At 37.5% G+C, this 27,645-nt stretch overlaps 1 protein-coding gene across 7 annotated transcripts in view; it reads left to right on the top strand.

The window, feature by feature from the left end:
• Nucleotides 1-910: 910 nt before the first annotated feature.
• NOX4 (NADPH oxidase 4) overlaps nucleotides 911-27,645 on the top strand; it is a 170,649-nt gene continuing 143,914 nt past the window's right edge. Inside the window, exons 1-4 of one of the 7 annotated variants that reach the window (XM_045038630.1) lie at nucleotides 911-1,036; nucleotides 2,229-2,324; nucleotides 23,739-23,849; nucleotides 25,689-25,773. In XM_045038630.1, the coding sequence (XP_044894565.1) occupies nucleotides 2,316-2,324; nucleotides 23,739-23,849; nucleotides 25,689-25,773 (205 nt within the window). In that variant the 5' untranslated portion in view covers nucleotides 911-1,036; nucleotides 2,229-2,315. Of the gene's footprint in view, nucleotides 1,037-1,061; nucleotides 1,576-1,597; nucleotides 2,179-2,228; nucleotides 2,325-23,738; nucleotides 23,850-25,688; nucleotides 25,774-27,645 lie in introns of those variants that run through there. The other 6 variants (XM_045038631.1, XM_045038628.1, XM_011286538.4 and 3 more) reach the window with 6 other exon arrangements.

Here is a 27,645-nt window from a genome sequence, read left to right on the forward strand (position 1 = left end):
GGTATTTTTTGGGTCCTTTAGATATTACATGGTCAATATGAGTTTATAAACATGGGTTTATTCACTAATAAATTCAATAAGTAATAAATAACAAATTCAATATGAAATTATAAATAACATGCTTCTTATCCCCGGAAAGATTTAAAGCAGTTTTCAGGATTTGATATTGCATGAAACAGGAAAGTCCTTTACCAATGGAAAATGACAGGCTATTAGAAAGTTCTCTGCAAGAAATGTAACCCACACTTGATAGGGATTAATTCAAATTCTGAACTGAGGGTTGCAGTCTTTAATCAGTTCATGAAATTAGTGAGGGAAGTACATTGCTGTAGTAAGAGAAGAAATTTCAGTTTCAATTACATATTAAGGCATGTGTTTTAAAATGAATTTTGTTTTAAAAAAAGCTTAAAAGACATGAAATTAGGCTACTAGTGGTTTACCTTGTCTACCACTTGTTAGTTGTTAAAGTTTGGAAAGTCCTGATTTCATAAACTTTTGTTGAACACTTACTGTGTATCCGACATTCTTCTATGTGAATGATTTTTTTTTCTTTCCTAATATTGATAATTTGCGGTGTGCGAAAGGTAGGTAGCCTGTGTCAATGTCATACTCTCCGCACCCTTCACCAGGCCTCTGGCACAACTTTGAGAGGATTCCTATTACTAAACAGACTCTGATACTAGGTAATAAGACGCACATTTCTAAACAGAGTGAATCGGAGCTTCCCTAAAGCCCCTGAGAATGACGTCATCTTTAACCATTAAGCCGCCGGGCTCTTTTTTATTCAAAATTTTCTTAAAAGCTTCGCAAGAATGTGGGTTGGGGTAGGGGTGAGGGACTGCGAAGAGGTAGGCAGAGGGAAGCTTTAGGTGAAGGTTGTGGAGGAGGGCCTTCGTTGGGGTTGGGATGCGTTCCTGAGGTTGGGCGGGAGAAGGGGGATGTTAGTACACAAAAGGCTATTTCCGGCTCAAATTTCGTTCCCGAGCGTCTTTGAGTGGAACTTTTTTGGGGAAAACGACCCGTGCCTAAGAGCTAGGTGCGTGCGAGCGTACGAAGGGTCGGCGGGGTGCCCAGGGTACGGGTATCACTCCCCACATCGTGGTCGGTCTCCGCGAGCCTGCGGGGGGCGCCTCCCAGTCCCCAGCCGGGACATCCTGAACGGCGGCAGCCACAACAACAGGCTCGCCCGCAGACAAAGGGACCGGCGCGGCGGTGCAGACTCGCGCAGCCGGGCGGCGGGGCCGGGGAGCGCGCGCTCCGAGCGCGGGGCCGGGGCCGCCGAGCGCGCAGCGCAGACCCCGCGCGGGCCGCAGCCGCGGCGCCCGGAAGACCCGGCTCCGGGGCGCAGACCCCGCCCGGGCTGGCTCGGCGCCGGCCTCCGCTTCCACTCAGTCTTTGACCCTCCGTCCCCACCCGGCTCCCCCCCCCGCAGGCCGCACAACTGTAACCGCTGTCCCGGCCGCCGCCGCTCCTTCGCGGGCCGGCGGCCGGAGAGCGCAGAGCGGCGGGGCCGGCGGCATGGCTGTGTCCTGGAGGAGCTGGCTGGCCAACGAAGGGGTTAAACACCTCTGCCTGGTAGGATGGCGGGCAAGGCTCTCTCCCTGCGTTTTGTCTGTCGTGCAGCAACTTTGATTCATTCTCTGAGCGTGCGCGGGTGGGAAGTTGGAAGTTTTGCCTCTAATTCCAACATTCTGAACTAACAAAACTTTCCGCTGTTAATACCTGGAGATAATAACGACACCCTCCCCTCACCCCTACTCCAAGTGCATGGGAACTCTCCTGCTCACTGTTGGGAGAGCAGATGTGGAGGAAGAGAGATCACTTTTAGTGAACACAAGTTTTTCTTAACCCTTTAAACTTCTTTCCCCCTTTGCTCTTTTCCCGGATTGTTCTGTTTGGTGTTGCATTTTAACAACATGCCATGCTCGGGACTGAGTGATGTCACTAATTTCTTAGTCTCGTTTTGTGCTGCAGGGGATATTTGCAGATGGTTTAGGAGACCTGCTTGCAACCCAGAATGCTTAATCTCAGGTGCAGGGACTGAGTGAGGTCAGATTTGTTTTCCTCTGAGTGGTCTTAGGCTTGCTGGTTAATTAAGAATGCTTTCTGCAACTACTAATCCAGCTTCCACTGAAAGTATTGTGTCCAACGAATGCACGTGAGGTTTCCACTTATCAGGTAACGTTTATTTTTAATTTTTGTTTTCTCTCTTTCTTTGTGTGATCTAGTTTGTCTGGCTCTCCCTGAATGTTTTGCTTTTCTGGAAAACCTTCCTGCTGTATAACCAAGGGCCAGAGTATCACTACCTCCACCAGATGTTAGGGGTAAGTGGGACTTGGGTGACCTGGTAGAATGTGTTTAAGGCGGGAAGACATTGCTACAAGGCTTGGTCAATTTTTCCATCTATTAAAGAAACTTTGGTTCTTCACTTCAGAAAGGTTTGTCATTCTCTAAAGCGGTCAGGTTTTCCTGATGTATTATTTACACTCGTCTATGTTAAAATGATCAACTCTTTTAAGAACCAAAAGATAACTATCTGCTGAAGTCGAAGGAATGAACCTGCAATACCAGGCTAGTAGTACCTGAGAGAAGTTGCTACATCTTGCCAGCTGCCAAGTGCCTTGAAGGATCTGCTTCACCATCAGGACCAGCCAATGACGGGCTTGTAGTTTTTACCAGTCAAGCCTTCAGCCTGCCCATAAGCTTATCCGGAGGATTTCTGCACTGTTTCCTTTTACTGCCAGTTCTCACAAAGTCTGTGTCCAGTGCAGTTATTCATTTCTGGGCATTTCTCAACATCTTACCCTAGGTTTCTGGTTGATTGTGGTTGCAGGGTTCTGGTCTAATATGAGAATGATTTTGTGCAGAACTTCACTCTGATTTATCTCATGTTGATATTCTTTTCTCTATTCCATGACATTTCTGATCTCATTATTTCCACTCCCTTTCTCCTTGACTCCTTAACAAAAGACAGAGGCACTGAGGACTTCTTACTTTGTATTAGGAGATAGCATTTTCTAAGCAACAAGCAAAAAGTATAAAATGTATTGAAAAGTTTTGGGATGTCTGAAAAGGTAGATTTTGTCTTTCCTTTTCATTGGGCAAGAGAACCCATTGTGAGTAATAGATCCATGGTTTTCTTTTCCATAGTTTAATGATTATTTAAAATTGCTATCAGCTCACATGAATTTGGTGGAAGCAGCTTTCCAAAACCTGCTTTACATTTACAGATCTTATTTAGCTTTAAGCCACAGCTCTGAGAGTAGTGTGCTTGGTACGTGCTAAGACTGCAATAAATTGCGGCTGAATTAGTTAGCGGGTGTTTTTATATAACAGAATACTATTTTTCATTATCTATTGATCACACAATGGATATTTTTAAGTTTAACACCTATTTTTTTAAGAGTTTTTTTTGTTTTTGTTTTTGTTTTTTTTTTTAGAGCTGTTTAAGGTTCACAGTAAAACTGAGAGTAAGGTACAGAGATTTCCCATATGCTCCCTTACCCCCACACATGCATAGCCTCCCCCATTATCAGCATCCCCAACCAGGACGATAACATGTTATAATTGATGAACCTAACCGACATGTTATAATCATTGCTCATCTCTGATTTTAACTAATGGGTTAAGAATAATAGTCTCAAAGATTAAACTCACTGGTAACTCTTAAATCTGAAATTTTCTTTCATTTTTCATCCAACCAACCTTCCATTTAACCAGCAAACTGTTGTGAAACCTGCACCTTTCAAATGGGTACATACAGAGCAAGAGCTTGCCCCTGGCCTCAAGTTGCTTATAGTCTAATGGAAAATCAAACAAGTAAATACTTATAATTGAAGAAACAACTTAAGAAAAATTTTCTCTAATAGACATATGAAGGTCTGCTGACTTATCTTTTTAATTTTTTTTTTTTTCCCCTAGAAAGTCCCCCTTAGGTGTGAATTAGTGAACACGAGATTTTTCAGTAGGAGATAGCTGGCCTATTATGTAACTATATGAATAACTTGGAGAAAACTCTAAAGAGTTATGATGGTAAATTTTGCTATCAAAAGTGGTACATTTTCACCAGGAGATATTTGTATTAAAATAAAATCTAAGAATAGACAAGTTGGAAGCCACAACTGAGTATTGGATCTCACTCTATGACATTTGTATAAGCTAAAATAATAACTTACTTACAAATTATGTTGGAAACCGAGTTAATTTTTCTGAACTTGGATGCGGTGTGATAACCTCAAATTTATTTTTGTTGACAAGTCAGATATGATGAAGAATACACACATACACACACATCTAACCCAACTAATAAAAAAAAAAAAAACAAAAACAACGCTATGTGTGTTTTGCCTCTCTCTACTTCCATCTTACATTAGTGCTTTTGTTTGAATAATATGACAGGCTAGTGAGGTACAATGGTGAGGCCTGCAGACCAGCTGGCACACAGGAAAGGCTCAGTAAATATTCATCAGATGAATAAAGAAAAAATGATAAAAGGACTAAATGGAAAACTATGAGTGAAAAATACAAGAAACAGATTAAAGAAGAGAGAGGTCATTGTAAATTAGTTTTTTTTTTAATTTTTATTTTTTAATTTTTTAAAATATTTTTTAAAATGTTTACTTATTTTTGAGAGAGAGACAGAGCATGAGCAGGGCAGGGGCAGAGAGAGAGGGAGACACAGAATCTGAAGCAGGCTCCGGGCTCTGAGCTGTCAGCACAGAACCCAATGCTGGGCTTGAACCCTTGAACCCTAGAACCAAGAGGTCATGACCTGAGCCAAAGTAGGACGCTTAACCGACTGAGCTACTCAGGTGCCCTGTAAATTAGGTTTTATGGAAACATAAGAATGATTGTATCGCAGTGAGCTGACCCTTAAGCCATCCCGTCAGGAGTCAACATTGTATGAAAAGTCACCATGGGGAAGGATGGTTTTTCTTCCAGGCATCCTGCTGAAATGTGAAAGATGACTCCCAAACTTCTCACTTTTCAGTAATCACCTATTGAGTTTTCTAGGCATTAATTTATCTAAATCATTTTGGAATATTTTCAGTCTATATTACTCTACTTTTTAGTGAAAAAGGAACTCTATAATTTAGCTATTTGCTTTATGAAGGAGGATTTAATTTTATTTGTCGTAAGCTTATCTTTCCTAATCTTTTGATTATTATGGTATTACTTCATAGTATAAGAATTTGCAGGCATTTTTCAAATCGCAAAGAAAATAGAGTATAACAATAAGATATAATTAATTTTTAAATAAATATTTCTGGCTCCCATATTTTACATGTTTAATAACTATGCTTCATTATTATTAACTTAAGGTCACAGATAGAGTGTCTTTGGGCCTACTAAACACTCATAAGAACAAGGTCCCACTGTGATGAATTTTAGAAAGCCTGAAAAGAACATAATAAGTATTCTGATATTATTAAGTGTCTTTAAGGTGAATCCTAGGTTCATAAAAATCATGATGGTATTCCTGGAAATGAATTTGCTTCCACTAGAAGACACAAATGGAAAAAGTACCTCCAGTTGTTGAATATTTTGATAATAACATTGAGTATAAAGGTTGCTATTACTCATCTTTAAAAGTAAGGTAATAATAAAGTTGCACTAGTATTAGGGGAAGGAAGGGTCCACAGAATATAGCCCATTTGCAAGAAGGCATAGATATTGAGAAGTAGTTAATTCTTAGTAGGTTGAGATCTCTGCTTTCTACTGAAAAACAGCTATTCAACTGTTTCTTTATTGCTATGATATAGCAGGCACTTTACAAATGTTTTTTTTTTTTTATGCGAGGAAACTATTCTTCCCATTTTACACATAGGAAAATGTAGGCTGAGGAAGCTGGCGACTTGTTCAGTGTCAGAGCTAGGATGTGAATACCGTCCTGCCTGACCTTTTTTGCTTTTTGCTCATGCTACGCAGATTTTCTAAATCACTTCACTGGCTCATCTCTGATACTTGTGCCACTGGTTACTGTTACTCATCATCATTGCTGCCCAATAGAAATGTAGTATGAGTCATATGCAATTAAAAATTTTCTATAGCCCACTAGAAAAGTAAAAAGCAGTGGCATTAAATTTAATAATTTATTTTATTTTAAATAATAATAATATCCAAAGTATTGTAATAGATTGAAGTATTCAACATGTAGTCAGTATTTTTAAAAATATTCATGAGATATTCTATATGCTGTTGCCTACTCTTTGAAATATAGTATGCATTTTACACTTGTGCACATGAAAATTCAGTCACCAAATTTTCCTCAGAAATACTTGACCTGTGTTTAGATTTTGTAAAATTCTACAAATCAAAAAGTGAATGAATCCACATACCCACGTTGTTCCAAACTTATTTAAACATTTTCTGATAACACAAAGGAGTGTCAGCTCTTAATTAATTAATTAATTTGTACAGTTTATTTATTTATTTTGAAAGAGAGAGAGAGAGAGAGAGAGAGAGAGAGAAAGAAAGAGAGCCTAGCATGGGTGGGGGAGGAACAGAGAGAGAGAGAATCCCAACCTGGCTCCACGCTGTCAGCCCAGAGGTGAGGCTGATGTGGGGCTGGAACTCATGGACCATGAGATCATGACCTGAGCCAAAGTCAAGAGTTGGATGTTTAACGAACTGAGCCACCCAGGCTCCCCTCAGCTTTAAGTTTAAATTAAAAAAAAAATTAATAAACCTAAAAACTCAGTTTCTTGGTAGGTGGGCCTACATACACTTCAAATGCTCAGTAACTCCCTGCAGTGAGTGGCTCCATCTTGGACAGTGTGAGTGTAGACTGTGGGGGAAAATATTCCTACTTTCATGGTCATATGCATGTATCATTTTGTTTTACAGCAAACAGCTGGCCACTAACCAGCCCAATAAAAAGACATCGGGATGTGGGTAGTTTTCTTGCTCTCTGTCTCCAAAACAGGAGTTGATATTGGATGGGAAGTTGTGGGCTCTAGTTATTTGTGTGTAACTATAAACAGATCTCTTACTTCTCTCTAAATATCAGAACTTTTTGGTGGTGGGAACGTTTGAGAATGAAGGTAAAATCATTTAATTCTCAGAACCAGTGTACCCATTTTTTTATTTTTTTATTTTTAAAAGATTGGGTGATTGTTCAGACCAGAATTAAAGATTAAAACAATTGCATAAGAATTGATGGAAAAAAGAAGATCTAAACTGATGGAAGATAAAATAACATTGAGGTTAATGTATCTTAAGGAGTTTTCATCATGACTGTTCTTTCCCAGGCTGGTCTGACCCAGACCTGGAGGCAGCATGGTCACGGCTGGTTTATGCCTGAGTTAATGTGCTAATCAGACTGTGTAGTTCCTAGAAGATGTTTAATTATGACATGCTGTGAGTTTTGGAATCTTAAAATTAAGCTATGAAGAAACGAAAGTCTTTTGAGGGAAGCAAAACAACACACACACATACATACGCACACACTCAACACACAACCAAACAATAACCCCCTCCTACTTCCCATAACAACCTTTTAAATAAAGGAGTACTTTGATTTTTTAAGATGACATCTATTTTTGATTTATTTATTTTCAGGGAATGGAAAATGTGATTGCTTGTGCTTTACTAGAAAGTCCTAATGTGTTGTGACCAACTCAGAACTTTCGTTTCCTAGATTTTTTGAAATGTTGGAGCAGTTCAACTCAAAATATTATCCATAGAAGCCTTCATACTCAAGTTCACCTGTTTCTGAGTTATATTTCTGACACTTAATAATTAACAGATATAATTTAAATGATAAGAACATGTTAATTTGAAAAGAGAATGTGTTTTATGGTACCAGATTCAATGTGTCTTCATTTTATACCTTTTTCCTCCTAAACTAACATTTGTTTAATGACTTTAATTTCATCCCAGTTATTCTCATGGTGCCATAATGAGAAATTTAATTTTGTTGCTTTGTCACACAGTTATTATTTTATTTTTTTAAAGTATTTTATTTTTAAGTAATCTCTACACCCAGCATGGAGCTTGAATTTACAACCCTGAGATCAAGAGTTGTAGGTTCTACTGATGGAGCCAGCCAGGTGCCCCTCACAATTATTATTTTAGATCTGCTGCATGGTCATGAAGATCTTCTCTCTTTTTTTTAAACCCCCCCCCCAAAAAAATGTTTATGTATTTATTTTGAAAGAGAGAGAGAGAGGGGCAGAGCACAAGCCGGGGAGGGGCAGACACAGAGGGAGGCAGAGAATCCCAAGCAAGCTCTAGGCTATCAGCACAGAGCCCAAAGTGGGGCTCGATCTCACAAACAGTGAGGTCATGACCTGAGCCAAAATCAAGAGTTGGACGCTTAACCTACTGAGCCAGGTGCCCCTCATTTTTTAAACTTTGATTGAGATATGTATGTTAATTGGAAGAGAGCTGTGAGCACTGAGATTTTTTTCTAGTCTTTGTGATGATCTTTCTTTGGTCAATCATTATTGTCTCAAAAGTCCTAGAAGTTCTATCATAATTAACAGTTTTCTGAGACAGAAATCTGATGTCATGTGAATTTGTTAAGGTCAAAGATTAGAGTCTCTGTACAAATGGACCCAGGATTTTAAGTTGGTATTGGTTTCATAGCTGACCCAGGTGGCTTTAGTTCTGTTGAGAAGGAGTATATACCATCTATTATTTTCTAGAAAAGGCTTGATCATTAGTTCTTTCCATTTATTGCACAAAATATAATAGTTACTACCTAGATTTGCCCAGGTATGTATTGTGGTTTCAATCCAGGAGATATTTTTAACTGAATATTTCTTTGTGTTTTTTTGTTTGTTTCTAGCACTCTATTATTTGAAAATGATTTACTTCCTCTTTATAAACAGGTGAAATGACTTACATTTCATTGATGCAATCATATTCTTAAACTGTTTATGGTAGATAGAGAATTGTAGAATTTTAGAATTGGAAGTAAGCTTTGGTATCTTAGATTTCTTCCTCATTTTCTCAATCAGAAAAATGCAGTTAAAGTGATTTGCTCATCATCACCCACTGAATGAGTGGCTTGGTCACTTTTCTGGTCCATTAATCCTCTCGGTCCAATATTCAGTCCGTTAAGTTGACAATACATATGCACAAATTAAACACCACACTGTATAGACCTCTAGCTTTCCATCTTAAGTGAACTGATATTTAGATGTTTAGCAATTTAAGAAGTCAAGGAAAATTACTGATTCACCCTCAAGATAACATTATTTTCAGAATTATAGTTGTTTTAGATTTGTCTCAGACAAATTATTAAGGTATTATGAGACTTATTTTTATTTCAATTATTTCTGTTTTCATAATATTCATCAGACTTTTAGCAATGTTTAACTTCCTTATTATATACATCTGAATGCCCTCTGGATAATTTTCTTTTATCAATACCATCCAAAACAGTATAGAATTGGGAGGTGGAATTAAAATCAGAGATTTTCAAATCTTTCTTCATTTTGTTATTAATAATATTAGTAACATTAATAGCAGATTACATTCATTGAGGACTGTCTTGATAGCAGGTTTTAGTCTAATAGCTTTGTATGGACTAATTTGTTTAATCTTTCTATACATCCTGTGGATATACTTTTTTTAATGTTTATTTATTTTGAGAGAGAGAACAAGAGAGCATGAGCAGGGGAGGGCAAGAGAGAGAGGGAGAGAGAAACCCAAGTAGGTCCCACACTGCCACTGCAGAATCCAGCATGAGGCTCAAACTCATGAACAAACCATGAGATCATGACTTGAGCTGAAATCGGGAGTCAGACACTTAACTGACTGAGCCACCCAGGCACCCTAAGGAGTAGATATTTTTAATTTTTCAGCCGAGAAACTAAATTAGGGAAATTCTGTAACTTGTTCCTGAGTGACAGAGGTGGGACTTCAACCCAAACATCCTGGTTCCAGAACTTATATTATTATTATTTTTTTAACGTTCACTTATTTATTTTTGAGAGAGAGAGAGAGAAAGAGCAAGCGAGGAAGGAGCAGAAAGAAAGGGAGAGAGAGACTCCCAAGTGGGCTCTGCACTGCCAGCCCAGAGCACATTGTGGGGCTTGATCTCATGAACCCTAAGACCATGACCTGAGCTGAAATCAGGAGTCGGAAGCTTAACTGACTGAGCCACGCAGGCGCCCTAGTATCCACAATTTAATGGAACTGTGTGATGTGACTGTAATCGAGCAATGTGGTAAAAGACCTTGTGAGAAATAGTTTCTTTAGTGTTTTGGCAGAGTGGGACTAGAGAAAAAGTAGATTAAGGAGGAGATGGAGTTTGCATGAGCAGTAGAATGTTTACGATTTTAGAAATTGGAAACTTGAATTTGACATTGATGCCTATCTATGGATAAATGAATCAAACAAGTTCTATGGGGAACTTGCTTTAAATTACATGCTTTAATGGTTTTCATGAACTAGGAAATTGTTAAAGGTCTCCAGACGCATACCAAGGATATCGGAGTTAAAGGCAAGAAGAGATGAGTGATGTACACAAAGTGAAAGTATTTTATAACCTGAAATTAAAAAAAAAACAACAAGTAGGCACTTCAGCACTAAGATAAATCTAAGAAATGGTTTGTGATGAATGCCTTTCTGACTATATTCCTTTTTCCTATGATAGGATTATCAAATAGCTGATTTCAAAGTGCAAGTAATTTCATTTCATGTGATCTTCAAAAGCTCAGGTGCATAGGAAGGATATGAAATGGTAGTGATCCAAACAAGTTTCTTTTTTCTCCACGCTACACTTTTGATTCTCTTTGCTAACTTCCTCCCCCGCACCCCAAATGCTCTGCCTTGTGCCTTCTAATTAGCATCTTACCTGAGTAACTGGCTGTCACCTTACCTTGAATGAGGACATTGGTTTCCAGGCTGGTGAGGGTGCCCCAAGAGAATTGTGGAACAAGAAAAGAAGAACCACCTCTTGAGAATATGTTGAAACAGGGTGATAAGAGTACTTTTACCTCTCATTGATTTCCCTTGGCCAAGTTGCTTTTGAGAAGTTACTTTGGGCCTTTAAGCTTTGTTAATTCTCTTAGTCTGAAAAGCATGGACCGAAAAACACATTTGTAAAGTGCTTTGAGTCACGCAAACAAAGGTGAAGAATACTTTTTTCTTTCTCTCTCTCTCCCTCCTGCTCCACCCGCCCTTATAGCTCAGACTATCAAAAGGCAAAACTAACAAAGTTTCATCAGTGGTCTATATTAATGGATTCCAGTTGGAAAAAGAAATGACTCATATTAAGCCACAACAATGCAGAGCTTCAATATGAATGTTCTTCTTCACTTGAGAACTAGCCTTTGCTGTTGGGCATTGTCTGTATCCCATTTGTTACCTCCCATGGAATTTTTCTGTAGGGCTGGGGCTTGGTTTGGACTGTGTAGAACCCATCACTGAATTATTCATTTTGATCTTGCACATTTTATAAAATGTAAGAGGGGAGGAATGAGTCAAATGAACATCTTAGAAGAGCTTATACTTACAATGGGTCTATAAGTTTATTTAATTTTGCTTTGCCTGAAGAAAACTAGTCTTGTACTTGTTTTAAAGCTTGAACATGTCATTCTTCTTTTTTTTTTTAATGTTTATTTTTGAGAGAGAGAGCAAATAAGCAGGGGAGGGGGAGAGAGAGAAGGAGACACAGAATCCAAAGCAGCCTCCAGGCTCTGAGCTGTCAGCACAGAGCTCAATGTGGGGCTTGAACTCATGAACTATGAGATCATGACCTGAGTCGAAGTTGGATGCTCAACCAACTGAGCCACCCAGATGCCCCTTGAACATGTTGTTCTTAAAGAAGACAATATATCTTGTTAAACCCACAGATTTTAGATATATGAAATTTAATTTGTTGAAGTCTTATATGACATGTCTTCTAATTCTTTTTTTTTTAAATTTTTTTTTCAACATTTATTTATTTTTTGGGACAGAGAGAGACAGAGCATGAACGGGGCAGGGGCAGAGAGAGAGGGAGACACAGAATCGGAAACAGGCTCCAGGCTCTGAGCCATCAGCCCAGAGCCCGACGCGGGGCTCGAACTCACGGACTGCGAGATGGTGACCTGGCTGAAGTCGGACGCTTAACCGACTGCGCCACCCAGGCGCCCCGACATGTCTTCTAATTCTTGTTAAAACCAAGTGTCTGTGATCACCTTTTCCTCAGCATGGACTATTAGTTTAAATTTCAAATATAGTAATACCTGTGAAGATTCCAAAATATCAATGGAAACAATATAATGTAATGAAAAGAACATGGATTTTGTAGACAAACTGACCAAGTTTGTCATGACTTTGCCTTTTAAGAAATGTGTTTTTAAGTAATATATTGAAATAGTTTCAAACATAAGAAAAGCTTATGTTTCCTCAATTTTAAATTGAGAATTATAATATTAAGTTGAACTACATAAAAATTCCAGTATTAAAATGTTCTGTCTTACAAAAATGGCAGTTTAACATAGTTTAACCTAATACCTCTTGTAGGGTTTTGTTTTGTGTTTTGTGGAGAGGATTGAGTAGGATGAGGAAGAAATGAGTATGAGGCCTTCAAAAAGCATGACTTCCCGGAGCTCCTGAGTGGCTTAGTCAGTTAAGTGACCACCTTTGGATCAGGTCATGATGTCACAGTTTGTGGGTTCGAGCCCCCATCAGGCTGTCTGCTGTCAGTATGGAGCCTGCTTGAGATCCTCTGTCCCCATCTCTCTTTGCTCCTCCCCCACTGGTTCTCTCTCTCTCTCTCTCTCTCTCTCTCTCAAAAATAAATAAATAAACTTAGAAAAAGGAGTATGACTTCCCTTTCTGGGAAGTTGTAGTAGACAATGCTGGAATCATTTCTTTCAGGCTACATTTTGAAGTTAAAAATGTTTTGATGTTGAAATGTTTATAAATGGTTGCTAATGACTAAAAATTTCCAGCACTGAAGAGACATTAACTCAACTCATTTCATACAATGTATACCTTCTAAATTATTTAAAGAGATTTTGCAGGTGGCAGTATGTTTTTCTTTCTGTTTATTTATTTTGAGAGGTGGGGGATCATGGGCAGGGGAGGGTCAGAGAGGGAGAGAGAGAATCCCAAGTAGCCTCCGCAGTGAAGAGTCCCATAAGGGGCTTGAACTGACGAACCATGAGATCATGACCTGAGCCAAAATCAAGAGTTATATGCCTAACTGACTGAGCCACCCAGGTGCCCTGTTTATCTTTTCTATAATTCATTCCATTCTATCCACCTATCTTTTACATGTTCTCTCCTAGATTAATTCATTTCCTATACTCCTAAGTCTGATGTTGTATGTGTTATCATTGTTTCTTTTCCCATAACTGTTATTTTAATACAACTGTTTTTTATTTTAATTTTTTTTAATGTTTATTTATTTTTGAGAGAGACAGAGACAGAATGCGAGTGGGTTAGGGGCAGAGAGAGAGGGAGACACAGAATCTGAAGCAGGCTCCAGGCTCTGAGCTATCAGCACAGAGCCCGACATGGGGCTCGAACTCACGAGCTGTGAGATCACAACCTGAGCCGAAGTCGGTCACTCAACCGACTGAGCCACCCAGGAGCCCCTTACCATAACTGTTTATATGACTTTTTGTTTGTTTGTTTGTTTAAATGGTTAATATTATGGGCAACACAGAAAAAAAAAAGCCATGGGAATACAGAAATTAAATAATACTTAAAATAGTCACCCAGTAACCTTTAGATTTCTCACTGCAAACCAGTAAATACAACTGAGTGTCCATTTTTAGAAGTACTCCATGTTTGACATCACCTCCACCTTCATCTTAATCTCACTAAAAACCATATTAATGAGTATATAGAAAGATCCTACGGTGTGTTACAATTTGAACAGGTTAGTTGTCCTTCAATTTGGTGATATTTAATGTTGAGACCCATTTAAGTTGTAGTAGTGGTAAAGAATCAGTAACTGTTCTCACGGCCTCCCATGATCCCAGTAGTTATTCTGTTGATTAACTGGAACCCCCCATCCCTTGCCAGCTGTAATGTCACTCATTATAACTTGCCCTCTTTCCTGTTCCTGCCTGGTTCTGTCCCATCCTGTTCTGTCCTATCTCATCCTGTCCTGTTCTGTCTTGTCCTGTCCCGCCCTGTCCTGTTGCATCCTATTTTGTCTTCTACTGTCCTTTCCTATCCTATATTGTCCTGTTGATCCTGAACTTTAAATAAATATTTTCTCATTTATCAAAAGTCTGGAAAAAAGAGGCCAGTAGCTTAATGTTCTTCTGAAAGCTATCACTTTAAGCCATAAATATTTGCAACATAATTTATAAAGGTTTGTCATGTATTTTATGAAAATAATGCATATGATTAAGGGGAAAAATGGAAAAATGAACAAAAGTTGAAATAAAAGGAAAGCAGCCTTTCATATTTTCATTATTTAAAGATAATATTACTCCTCAAACATTACTTTTAAGACTTTTCCCATTACATTTTCTTTGGAAAACAATCTTTCTTGTGACTTTCAAATTTATTAAATCTTTTTCATATTTACTATAGAAAATGAGAGAAAATGCAAAATAAGTCATTTATATCTCAGCACCCACACATAACCACTGTGAACATTTTGGTGTATTTCCTAAATACAAGTTTTTGTTTTTGTTTTTTTTTAATAATATGATCGTTCATGGAGCACCTGGCTGACACAGTCAGTAGAGCATGTGACTCTTTTTTAATATTAAAAAAAAATTTTAATCTTTATTTATTTTTGAGAGACAAAGAAAGAGAGCACGAAGTGGGGAGGGGCAGAGAGAGAGGGAGACAAAAAATCCGAAGCAGGCTCCATGCTGTCAGCACTAGCCTGATGCCTGATGCGGGGCTGGAACTCAGGAACCACAAGATCATGACCTGAGCCAAAGTCGAATGCTTAACCCACTGAGCCATCCAGGTGCCCCAAGCATGTGACTCTTGATCTCAGGGTCCTGAGTTCCATTTTGGGCATGGAGCCTAGTTAAAAAACAAACAAAAACAAAAACACACAATACTATGATCATTTAGAATAAACAATTTTGTATTTTCCTTTTAACATTTAGTGTTAAATATTACATTAGATTTATTTCTATTGTTATAGATTATGAAGCTTACATTATTAAACATACATTTTTTTTATTTTTAATATTTCACTGAATAAATACAAATGCACCTATCTTAAACATTCCCAAATTTGTGCCTGGGTGGCTCAGTCGGTTAAGTGTCCAACTTCGGCTCAGGTCATGATCTCACAGTCCCTGGGTTCGAGCCCCGCGTCGGGCTCTGTGCTGACAGCTCAGCCTGGAGTCTGCTTTGGATTCTGTGTCTCCCTCTCTTTCTGTTCCTCCCCTGCTCATACTCTGTCTCTCTCTGTCTCAAAAATAAATAAAAACATTAAAGAAAAATTTAAAAAAAAATTCCCAAATTTTTAGACATCCAGTTGGCTTCTGTTCACTATTCCAGAAAATGCTGTGAAAAACATTGTGGGGAGCCCAGGTGGCTCAGTTGGTTAAGTGTCTGACTCTTGATTTTGACTCAGCTCATGATCTCATGGTTTGGGAGTTTGAGTGCCATGTCAGGCTTCGTGCTGACAGTATGGAGTCTGCCTGGGATTCTCTCTCTTTCCCTCTCTCTCTCTGCTCCTCCCCTGTTCATGCTGCATGCTCTCTCAAAATAAATAAATAAAGTTAAAAAAAAAATCATTGTACAGAATACCCCCCTCTGTTTTTATAATTATTTCCTTTGGCTATGTTATTAGAATTTCAAAGTATAATAACTCATTTAATTATACTTACTGTGAATTTCTTATTGTAATCTATCTGTTTAGTTCTTGGTACTTAATTGTTAAAATAAAGTACATTTCAAAAGAAATACATACTTCTGTACCTTGAATACTGGTGTCACAATAGAAAAAAAATTAGAAACTCCCCTTTACATCTAAGAGGTAACTAATGACTTCTGTACAATCTATAAACATAGAATCTATATAATCTGTGTTAATCTAGTCTGCATCTATCTCTCTCTATATATGCCTATATATACAAATACACATATATGCACCTGCATATTAATTCAGCAATATATTATGGATATTGTTATTTAATTTCCATTATACAAGTTTAACTTATTTCCAATGGCTAAATACTATCCCATAATGTGTAGTTAATTTGTTGTATATTTCTCCACTGTTAGTCATTTTAGCTGTATTTGTTTTGTTTTTATATCACATACCATACTGCAGTGAGAATCCTTGTAGAAGTTTACATGCACACTTGGACAAGTATGTCTGTGTGCTGCTTTTTTTTTTTTTTAAAGAAATTCCAACATGAGTTATTTTGGACCTATTAAGTGTTAGCTTTTTAGGGAAAAAAAGATTATTTTTGATTTATACTTCCTCTCCTATACCGATTTATCATCTTACATTTGATGGAATGTGTTGTTCTACACTGTAAGTTGACCAGTTAAATTCTGAAGAATTTGTTGGAAGAGTCTAATGTGTAAATATGTATGCATCAGGAAGTTTAGACAGATAGTCTGTACCAAACAGTACATTCATTCAGTCCATTTTACTGAGCACCTACTCTCTCAGGTATTTTGGCCATTTTGATGCATCCAGAATTCTTTTTCTTAGAATTGACAGCTTCTTCTTGGAGACAGTTTTTCATTTTGTTTTGTTTTGATTTCCTCTAAAGAAAGACTAGAAGAAATTCACCTGGATTCAAAGTTGAAAGCTAGGGTTAAAAGACCAGCCGAGTTAGCTAACTAGATTGCTAGTGTTTTGAGGGCAAAGATAGCACTTAAAGATAGCTTTATAGATTCAATGAAGAAGAGTTATTAACAAATAGGATTGAGTTCAGGAGGAGTAAAATAGAAATGCTTAATTGACACTCATGTGAGAAAAATCTTAATATTGAAATCCTATATTCAGTCCATGAGTTTTAATATATGTCATTATGGATAGTCTGATTGCAGTCTTAACCAAGTGAGAGCGTACCATTGCTATGACTGTTGTTTCCTTCCAAAAATTATTCCATGCATTCAAGCCACTAGTATAACTGTTTTGGCTTCTAAATCTTAGGAGGAATGTTGAGAAATTAAAAATGGTTTAAAGATGAGGAAGAATGATGCAAGGTTTTGGAATGATTGTTTCTGATGAAGAGTAGCTGAGGGTGACTAAATAAATATTCAGTAATTGTGATCAGATGTGCTGGATCTGTGATGGAGGAGAAACAGGGTCTGTCTCAGCTTTCCAGCCACCCATGCTCTACAAAATACATGCCATTCCTTGGTGCCTTTCCCTGTGCATGAATAATTCCTGCAGGAGGAAGAAATGTAGCAATGACATGAAAGCAAATGCACTGTAATTCTTGAGATCCTTGTTCTTGTGCTGTAGATAGGAGTAGAAGATAAGAGAGAGATAAGCAGTGAACATCCACAGGAATGTAAAGGGTGAATTAAAAAAAAAATCCATTTTGTCAGCTAAAAAGGTCAAACCATTTTTATTTGATATATTTTTACCCTTTAGAATAGGTCTATGAGAGAAAGTGGAGGAGGTTTTTATTATTGTTTTGTTAAGTTCTGCAATTCTACATTTTAGAGACAATGACCTTGGTAGAGGTCACAGGTATTAGCTGTGATAAAAATGCCATACCTCTTAATCTGGTGACCTGTTCAGTAGACAGCATTGCCTGTAGAAAGCCAGGAATGTGTTCAATGCAATTCTGGATCCCATTTATGTTGAACTTTAACTTTTGTAGACAGACACATGGTCTAGAAGTGAATCTCTTCTGTTCTCTGGGCTTTTGGCACAGGAAAAACAAGGTGGACAAAATCCGGACAGAAATACCATGTTACAATCCTGCTTTCTTCTCTCTATGTAAGAGCTACATTTCTTTCTGAGTTATAATAGACTTCTAAGGAAAGACTACATTCCTACTGTAGTCCTACTGAAAATGAAAGAAAGTTTATTTCTAGAAAGGGTAGAATGAAGGGTGATGACATATAAAAGAAAGATTTGAGTTAAGCAAAAGGAATTATGGATGTAAAGTCAGGATGACTTCTGTTCTTTTAGTGGTCCCTTTAATTATATGGAAACAAATTTTTTCCTCCAGCTTCTTTCTTTAGAGACAGTGTTAAAAAAAAAAAAAAGGATTATAGATTGGAAGAGAGGTCAACTTGAGTCAAAAATTACATCATAGTTAAAAGTTTCCAGGGCAGTTAGTTGACAGAAACCAGCTAGGATCATTTGGCATGAATTATAGCTTATAATGGAATAAGGGACATTCATGAGCTTTTGGATATACCCCAAGACCACTGAATTGGTAGTTTATTGTAGAATTTTTTTTAAAGAAATAATTACTCCAATTATTATTAACTGCTTTCTGATAGCTCATGGCATTTTATCCATTATTTTCATATGAAACTGTGTCAAAATAGGTAGTCAACTTTTGAAGTAACCTTTCATTGAAATATCATTTTTTTAATCCTTAAGTACAATCTTGTCTGCATGAAATAGCTATCATATTCTAAATTTATATCTCTTTTATAATATATTAATGGTACAAAGTGAAATTTAAACTATGACCAAAAGTTTGATTTAGAGGTATAGGAAAACTAAATTGTTCTGATTGTCTGTCATGGTTACTATAAAGACAATGAAAAATACCATTGCTTTGGAAAATTCTGTAGACTACTTTATGGGGTTTTCTCTCTTTGTTCATGTAACTGTCTCATGGTTACTTTTCTTTGGCTTTCATTGCTAAAAGCATATTTTCCTCAAGGAGTACTTTTTCAAGACAATTTTCACTATTAACAAGCATGAATTTTTGAGGTCCCCAACAACAAGAGGCAGTTTGGGCATTGCCATTTTGCAGTGCTGCCACTCTCTAACTTTGGGGGGGGGGGCACAAGGAGATAAACAGGTAAAATATTACAATATAATGTGTGAAGTTCTGTAGAGGAAGTGTGGAGGTTGGAAGAGGTGGAATGCTATCACAAACAGAAGGAATGGCAATGCATGAGCCATGGATGGGGAATGGAGATACCGGGTGAAACTTGGAATGACTAGTCTGGGTAATGCATCCAGGAGCAGCATTAAATATAAAAGTATAGCCAGTTGGCCCTATGAGGAGAGAGAGAGGGAGTGAGAGAGGGAGAGAGAGAGAGAATCCCAAGCAGGCTCTGTGCTGTCAGCACATAGCCCAAAGTGGGACTCGATCCCATGAATCGTGAAATCATGACCTGAGCTGAAACTTCCCATTTGAGAGCAAAATGTTCATTTGAAAGTTAATTTACCAGAAAAGGTTTTTTTTTTGTTTTTGTTTTTGTTTTTTGCAAGTCAACTATTTCCACGGGATTTTGTTACACTTTAATAGGTCTGTCAAACACTTGGATGGAGAGGTGGAAAACATGAATATAAAGTTTTCAGCTAAAGCACAATTGAGAAGAAAAAAATATCAGAATATAGTATCTATACCCAATATGATAGAATAGTCTAAAACCGTATCATTCTTGCATATATATGTGCTCTCTCTCACCTTCATTTTTTTTTTTTTTTCCACTGTAGGATAGGGGTCATTGCTTTGTAGTAATTCATGGGAGAAATCTCTTATGTTGTAAACTCAAGATGAGCCATTATGTAACATAGTTGCCCTATGATATAGCACAGTCTTAGAATTAGCAGAGATCAATCATGTGCTTTGTGAGGGAGATGAGGCTCTTCAGTACTGCCTGCTACTATTAGTCTATGTTGAGGATGTGCTGAATTCTGGTGAACTGTGAAAAGTCACTGAGGTGAGAGGGAGTCCTAAAATTTTTTCAAGAATTTCAGAGACAACTAATTGTGTTTAGCATGAAGAAAACAAGATTGGACTAAGAAATCATTCTTTTATCTTCAGGTTAGGAATATTATTATCTAGAGGTGCCTGGTGGGTGGAAGTTACAGAGACATGGACTTCATGTAAGTGTAAGAAAGCAAAAGAGGTTTTTGACAGTGGAATGGCTGCTGTCTCTGGAACAATTCAACAGAAGCGTAGATTACCTTTGGTCAGAGCAATCATAGAAGGAGTGAGACTGGGGGACAGTGGGGTGTGGGGTAGGCTCTTTTAGTACTCCAGTTTTAGAGGTACCTGTTTCAGTAAAGTATTTAGCAACATAAACTCACTTATGCGTACCATATTTAGTCAAAACTGGATCCTTTCTATATGCAAGACTGGGTCATAGTTACCATAAGATGTAATTCTTGTCTCAAAATTTTTGTGATGATTAGCCGCACAAAGAAATGTGATGGCCCAAATTACTTTCTTCCAATTTGCTCTGCATACTTCCTTCAGACTAATCATTAGCACATTCTCACCTCTTTATACTGCCGTCCTACTTAAAACACATTCACTCTGCACTGATATTGGGATAAAGACACACATTCTTAATGTGACCTACACAAGCCAGCCAGGTCTATCCCTTCTCCAGTTTTATGTTGTGGCACCCTCAATTTCCAATCCTTGGATTGGAATCCTGACCTGCTATTAAATTCTCATATATACACCATATTCCCATTTGCTGTGCATTGGTTTTCACGCTGGTTTTCTCTGCGTGGATGTCTTTCTCCTTTTTGAATGACTTGTACTATCACCCTCAAGATCTCAGTTCACTTTTCACGTAATTGGGGAAGCCTTCCTGACCTTCTTATTTAGCTTTCATTTCCTGTTATACATGCTCATACTCTGTATTTCTCATTCACAGAATTGATCATTGTTAGAATTTACATTTGATTATATAGCTATTTGATTAGTGTCTGTTTCCCCTACTAAAATGCAAACATCTTAAGGAATAGGCATTCTCTGTTTTAGAACTCCTGGTGCCTTGGGATATGTACATATCACACAAAATATGTATTGAATGAATGATATAAATGGAACAGATAACATTTACAGTAGAAGCATAGAAGAGAAAATTTAGAGAAAAGATGCGATATAGTGACACCAAGGCAATAAATTAATTTTGTATAGTGCTTGCATATTTTAGACTGATTTTTTTAGTTTTCACAAAAGTTCTAAGAGCTAGGATTATTGTATCATAGCATATTGCATTCATTTTATAGATAAGAAAAATTATCCCTCTTAATTTTGCAGAAAAGGACAGTTAACTAGCTCAAGATGAATATTAAATAGCAGATTTAAGATAAGAAACCATGTGTTTGAGATTTTTAGAAAAATAACCATATACTTGTTATACCCAGATGTTATATTCTTTTATAACTTGCTTCAAATGGCATATTTCCTTATGATTTTTCTATAGGATTACATTAGGTCAGTCTGCTATAACAAAATACTATAGATTAGGTGGCTTAACGAATGTTTGCTTCAGTTCTGGAGGCTGGGAAGTCTAAGATCAAGGTGCCAGCAGAATTGGTCTGGTGAGATCCCTTTCCTGGTTTGCAGAGAGCCACCTTGCTCTGTCCTCACAGAGAGTCTACAGAGAGCTATGGCCTTTTCTTCTTCTTATAAAAGCACTAATTGCATAATGGGGGCCCTACCCTCAAAAACTTAATCTAAACCTAGTAAACTCTCCCAAGCTCCACCTCCAAATACTATGACATTAGATTTCATCATATGAACTTGGGGGGAACAGACATCCAGTCCATAACAGGGAGGAAGCTATGTTTTCTTTGTATTTGCTCAACTAAAATATATTCATAGTTTTAAAATTACATATGGATTTCTCAGTTAATTATGTTTCAGAGACCTTGACAGGTAGAATTTGAAACATGAAAGTAACACTGCCACCTAGTGACAACTAACTTGAATGAAGTTGGAAAAGCAAAGCAGCAATTAAGTTCTCTTGGAATGGTGACACAAGTCGTTCAGGTAGAGTGGGCAGGGCACCAGACTTGGGCGGTCATTTCTTTTTAGTGAATATTTGAGATAGTTGATTCTTTCAATGATCATGCATTAATAATGACGAAACAAAACAAATTCCCTTAGCTGTAGAATATTAGCCATGTAGTAAATGGATAAAATGAATTCCTGGGAAATCGTTGACTGGGATCTGTCTCCATTTTCCTCACTCTTTCCATTGCTTCCGAATGAGGGAGGTTTGTATTCTGATAACCTAATAAAAAGAAGTTTTCATCTTAATTTAGAGAACTAAGGATATTCAGGAACAAACATGTAGGTAGAAATGAGTCCTTGATAAAATTTCCGGTTAGATTTTACAGCATTGTAAGGAAGAGGTGGAATGCCAAAGATAAACTCCCATCTATCCTAAGGGGACACTTAAAGCCACTTTGAATTAAATTACTATGTGATTTAATGTAAGCACAACAATAAAACAGTTCCAGACATGCAGTAAACGGTTAGAAAATGAGGAATATAAGAATTTTCTTTAAATCATTGAACCACAAAGGAAAATTGAGTAATTTATTTGTATCTTTTAAGTCCTACACTTATATGATAGATTTTAGCTGAAAAAATTTAAGTGAATTATTGTCCTGGTACATTAAGATTGCAGATAAAATTATCATCTAAAATCCCTTGAGCTAAAATTTTCTTATCGTGTGCAGATGCCAGATCAAAAGAGATAACAATTATTCTATTTCTCTGGAGGCCTAAATAACAAAAACCCATCACTCTGAAATGGTAATAATTTTGCTGATTGAGAAAAGCATGTTAGATTTAACTTTTTTTTTTTAGATAGTCTGGAGGGGATTATTTCTATTTGTCTACTTAATGGTATATTCATTGCAATATATCTCTAAGGTGTTCTAACTCATGGTGTAAAAATAGCCTAACTGGAAATATTAATTACTTTTTATATAAGTCAGTGAAAATTATTGTTTTCCTGACATGACATATTACCCTCTCTCCCCTTCCGGAACAATATTTCATGTGCTAACAATAAACATTTTGTAATGGAGATGCTATTTGCCAAGAGTTAAGTTGGAAATCTCACGAGCATGAAGAATTTTAAGATAAGAAAAGCATCTGACTTACGCACATTTCTCAGTCAATATCCTTAAAACAAATACTTTTATGTTTATTTTAGGAGGAGAGTACAGATTTGACCCCATCTCTTGCTTTCATGTGCTACATTATTTATATGAAGAATGTAGATAAGTACCAGACAAGAGCAGATGACAATCTAGCAAGATAGTTGCCATGAAGTATTGCCTGGATACCAAGGGTTCCGATTCTTTGGGAAAAAAAAAAAAAGATTGCACAATGTGGTTTTGATAATCTTCATATGGGACACAGCTGATCTGGATCCCTCCTAACTTTGGGTCACTGAAGAACTCTAGAGGTGTAGTTCTTAAGGTGAAACCAGAAAGATGGGTAGAGTCAGTAAGGTGAAGAGCTGAAAGGCAGTGGTTTGGAAGGGGGTTGTGTAGTCAGAGCTTTGAATTTTTTGGTACCTTATCCATAAAAAAAGGATTCAACTACACCAGTGTGGAGGTGCATAAAATACTGGGGCTCTCTAGGGTTCTTAATACCCAGAACAGTATAGTGGGGGCGGAATAAGAAATTGACTTCACACCAGAAAAATGTACTTGGGTGATTCTAACACTAGTAGAAAGAGGGGAGACTAAGTTTCATGGCAGTATAGAGGAGAAAGAGACCAGTTTCTTTTAGGGGTTTCTGGTGAGAGGTGAGTCGTTCAAGATTCTTGAAGGAGTTGGCGTTTTTGCCATGATCCTTGAAGGAGGAACAGGGTGAGGCCTGTAGTAAGTTTGTAGTCTGTTTTTGCCTGGCCGTGTTTTGACCCTTGCCTTATTTGTTCAGCTAGGATTGTGTCTAAGCAGAGCCTCCGCATCTGTTCTTAACCTCAACTGCAGCCTTATCCTTCTACCCATGTGCCGGACACTCCTGGCCTACCTTCGAGGATCCCAGAAGGTAAGCACGAATAATCCTAGTCAGAAATCAAGTGTAACAGTGGCATGTTAGTAGCACTTAGTTTTCATGGTCTGATTTTCTACTAGACTGATTTCTCTCATTGGTTGTCATTTACTAGATGAGAGTAAAGACCTCATCATCTGTCAGGATGATCCGTGGGCTACTCTACAACGCTAGATAAGGGCAGTGGATGGGTAGAAATGGTTATTAATAGGGGCACCTGGGTGGCTCAGTCGGTTAAGCGTCCGACTTTGGCCTAGGTCATGATCTCACCATTCCTGAGTTCTAGCCCTGAGTCAGGCTCTGTACTGACAGCTCAGAGCCTGAAACCTATTTCAGATTCTGCGGCTCCCTCTCTGTCTCTGCCCCTTCCCTGCTCATGCTCTGTCTCTCCCTCTCAAAAATAAATAAATGTTAAAAAATTAAAAAAAAAAAAAGAAATGGTTATTAACAGTGGTATCAGGCACTGTGCGAAGCATTCCACATATGTAGCTAGGAGTCCTCACAGTGATTCTGCAGGGATTGCTGTTGAAGAACCTGAGGCATAGAGACGTTAAGTAACTGGACCAACATCATGAGACTAGTGAAATGGCAGAGCTAAGATCAGTCCCAGTTCTGAGCTTTTTCCAGAATACTATGCCTCATTGAGACCTTGTGTTTTCATTTAGTTAAGTGCAGGTGAGCAAGCGAGAGCCCTGTGGACTTTGGGCAATATATAGGGTGACTGCTGGTGTTGGTGGTGATTTACCTCCTTTTCAAACACAGACATGTTTTAAGCTATGTAGTAGGATTGGAGAAGATGTCTTGATTAAGATGTGATGTCGTGTGTGATATTTAGTGTTGTAAAATGAAGGTTGTAAGAAAACAGAAAAACGTTTTGGAAATTGAAACTCAATTGAAATTATTTTTTGTCTTCGGTTATCCTGGTGTGTGGTGTGTGTGTGTGTGTGTGTGTGTGTGTGTGTGTGTGGTTTCTTCATTGAGATAGTAAGGCATTGCTGGATCAATACTGATACTTTAAAAGAAGTTGTTAATATGAGGTCACTTTGATGTTCTGTGAAGTTTATATAAGCGGATTTACTGCAGTAAAACTTCTCAACCTTTTCATGTAATTATATTTAGAGACTCTTTACTTTTAATACAGTAATTTGTGGAAATAACTCTTTCTGTAGGTTGCCTGCCATTGTAAAATGCTAGGTTTTGATGCCTATGGATGGCTATTGGCTTGGTGAGAAGAAAGAGAAGATAAACAGCAGGAAATGAAACGTGCCCACCTAAGTCTCTCAGTATTTAATAAGTCTTAAAGAACTGTCCCCTGATGTTTAACTAGGTACTCAAAGATGCTTGACATTTTATTTTTTATAAGATTATGAAGACATTTAAAACCATAGATGAAATTGCTTCATTTAAAAATAATCTTATTTTCTTGACTACAAAAGGAAATAATATATATTGTACAACTCAAACATTACAGAAATCATGATCAGGGAAGGTTTCTCCTAATATTACTGATTACAGTTTGGGGTAAATGCCTTCAGATTGGCATATAGTGCCATTGACTGTAAACAATATGGGATTATAGTATAGTTTACATGTTAAAATTGCTTTACCTAGCTGTTGTCTCACACATCTTTCCACATCAGTAATAAGCCTTCTTACATTCTCTGTAATGTTCGGGTGTTCCACTGATTAGATATATCATAATTCATCTCACCAGCTTTTACTTCCTAGGTTTCTGCTGTATTTCCAAAACTTTGACATCATAAACAATGCTTTAATGAAAAACTCTACAGGTATCTTATTTGCTGCATGATTTTCACCAGGGCAAATTTTATTTAGGTTCCAAGCAGGAGAACCAGAAGACTGTTGGATAAAAGCAGAACATTCCATATAACCTGTGGTGTTACTATCTGCATTTTTTCAGGTGAGAAAACCAAAAGATATTAACATACTGTGTTAGAAGAACACATTTTATGAATGGTATTTTTATTGTTTCATAAATTATTTGCTGTCCAACTTGTGGTTTTCTTACTATATACCTTAATTTTTCTTTACTGTGTATTTAAAGAGAATTGCCTAATGGTGTTACAGAAAATGAACATATCTTATACATTAAATATATATATGTGTGTGTGTGTGTGTGTGTGTGTGTGTGTCTGTATGTGTGTGTTTCACATTATAATGTATGAAAGTTGGCCCTCAAGCTGCTAATGTTTTCCAAAAGTAAATAATTTCATTCAGAAAGATGAAAAGAAATAGAATAGAAGTTTTTAAAGTTTAAAAAGGAAGGTATGATAGGAGTTTAAATGCATACAAATTAGAATGTGGACTGTACCTTCATACAACGTGAGTCCATTCAATTATATTTGATAAATGTTTCTTTGATATTAATACTTGGGTTGAAGAGTAAATGTCAAAAAGCTTGTGGAAATGTATCCTGTTCAATTCTAAGTTAAAGTATCAAGTGAGAATCTTTTGGTTTTTAAAAGAGTCCTTTTAAAATAAATTTTTATTTTGAACATTTATATGATACTTTTCAAATTTTTGGAACAGAAAATAATAAACATATTTATTAACTACATGGACTCTGGAGATGAATTGTGTACGCTCTATCCCCAACGCCCTCCTGCCTTACTGTGTGACATAAGCTCTCTGATCTTTGATTTGGTGTTGTTTTAATCATAAAATGGATTCACAATAGCTCCTGCCTCATGGTTTTAAGACTAAAATGAGGTCACCCATATGAAGTTTTTAGGATAGAATTAGTTATGGTTTGTAATCTCAGGAGTTAATTATCTCAGTGGCGTAGCAACTGACATTTCTGTCTGGCCATTATTTGATAGGACATAGCTGTTTTGACATCAGGGACATTGGTCTGGATATGTATGTATGGCTATTTTGAATCAGACATGTTTTGATGCAGCTATTATCAAGAGATCATTAAGCTTTCAGCTTTTAAAAAGTTGCCAAGTATTGTTGAAACAGGCATCTGCACCGTTTTATCCCTGGACATCCTTGTATTGGTGGTTTCCACCTCTGGAGGCGAGAGACAGGGAGAGGCTCAGGGGTGGGATCAGGAATCCATCCAGCCCAAAAGTCTGGGTATGGAGTAAGAATCCAGGATGAGATGAGGACCAAGGGTGTGGTAAGGGTTAGGGCTGGATTAGGACACAGAGAGTGAAAGGTCAGAAAAGGAGGAGCATCAGGGAATGTTGACATATTTGTAACTTGATTTGTTCTAAACTGTAGCTGTGTCCAAATATTCTGGTTCAGCTGGCGAACAACCAGACTGAGACCGGGTAGAGTCTTGCCGTGAATAAACATTCCAGAGGGTTTGCTTTCTGCCACTCACTAGTTGTCTGACCTTAGCTACGTTGCCTCTTTTAACCTTAGTTTTTTTTTTTTCTTCTTCTTTTTTTAATGTTTACTTACTTATTTTGAGAGAGGGAGAGAGAGAATGCACACGTGTGTGCAGGTGGGGGAGGGGCAGAGGGAGAAGGAGACAGAGAATCCCAAGATGACAGTATGGAGCCCCATGCTGTGATCCCACAAACTGTGAGATCATGATTTGAGTGGAAATCAGGAGTTGGACACTTAACTTAACCGACTGTGCCACTCATGTGCCCCAAGCCTTAGTTTTCTTATCTGTAGAATAGGGATGCTTCTACCCACCTAATTGTTTTGCTGTGAGAATTAAATGGGAATATCTATTCAAAATGTCTGGCCTGGCTTTCTCCCTGCTCCCTAAAATTAGAAGCCCTGAATGCTTTTGACCTAAAAGATCTTTAAAGAAGGT

The sequence above is a fragment of the Felis catus genome, chromosome D1 (genome assembly GCF_018350175.1).
Source record: "Felis catus isolate Fca126 chromosome D1, F.catus_Fca126_mat1.0, whole genome shotgun sequence".
NCBI lineage: Eukaryota > Metazoa > Chordata > Mammalia > Carnivora > Felidae > Felis > Felis catus.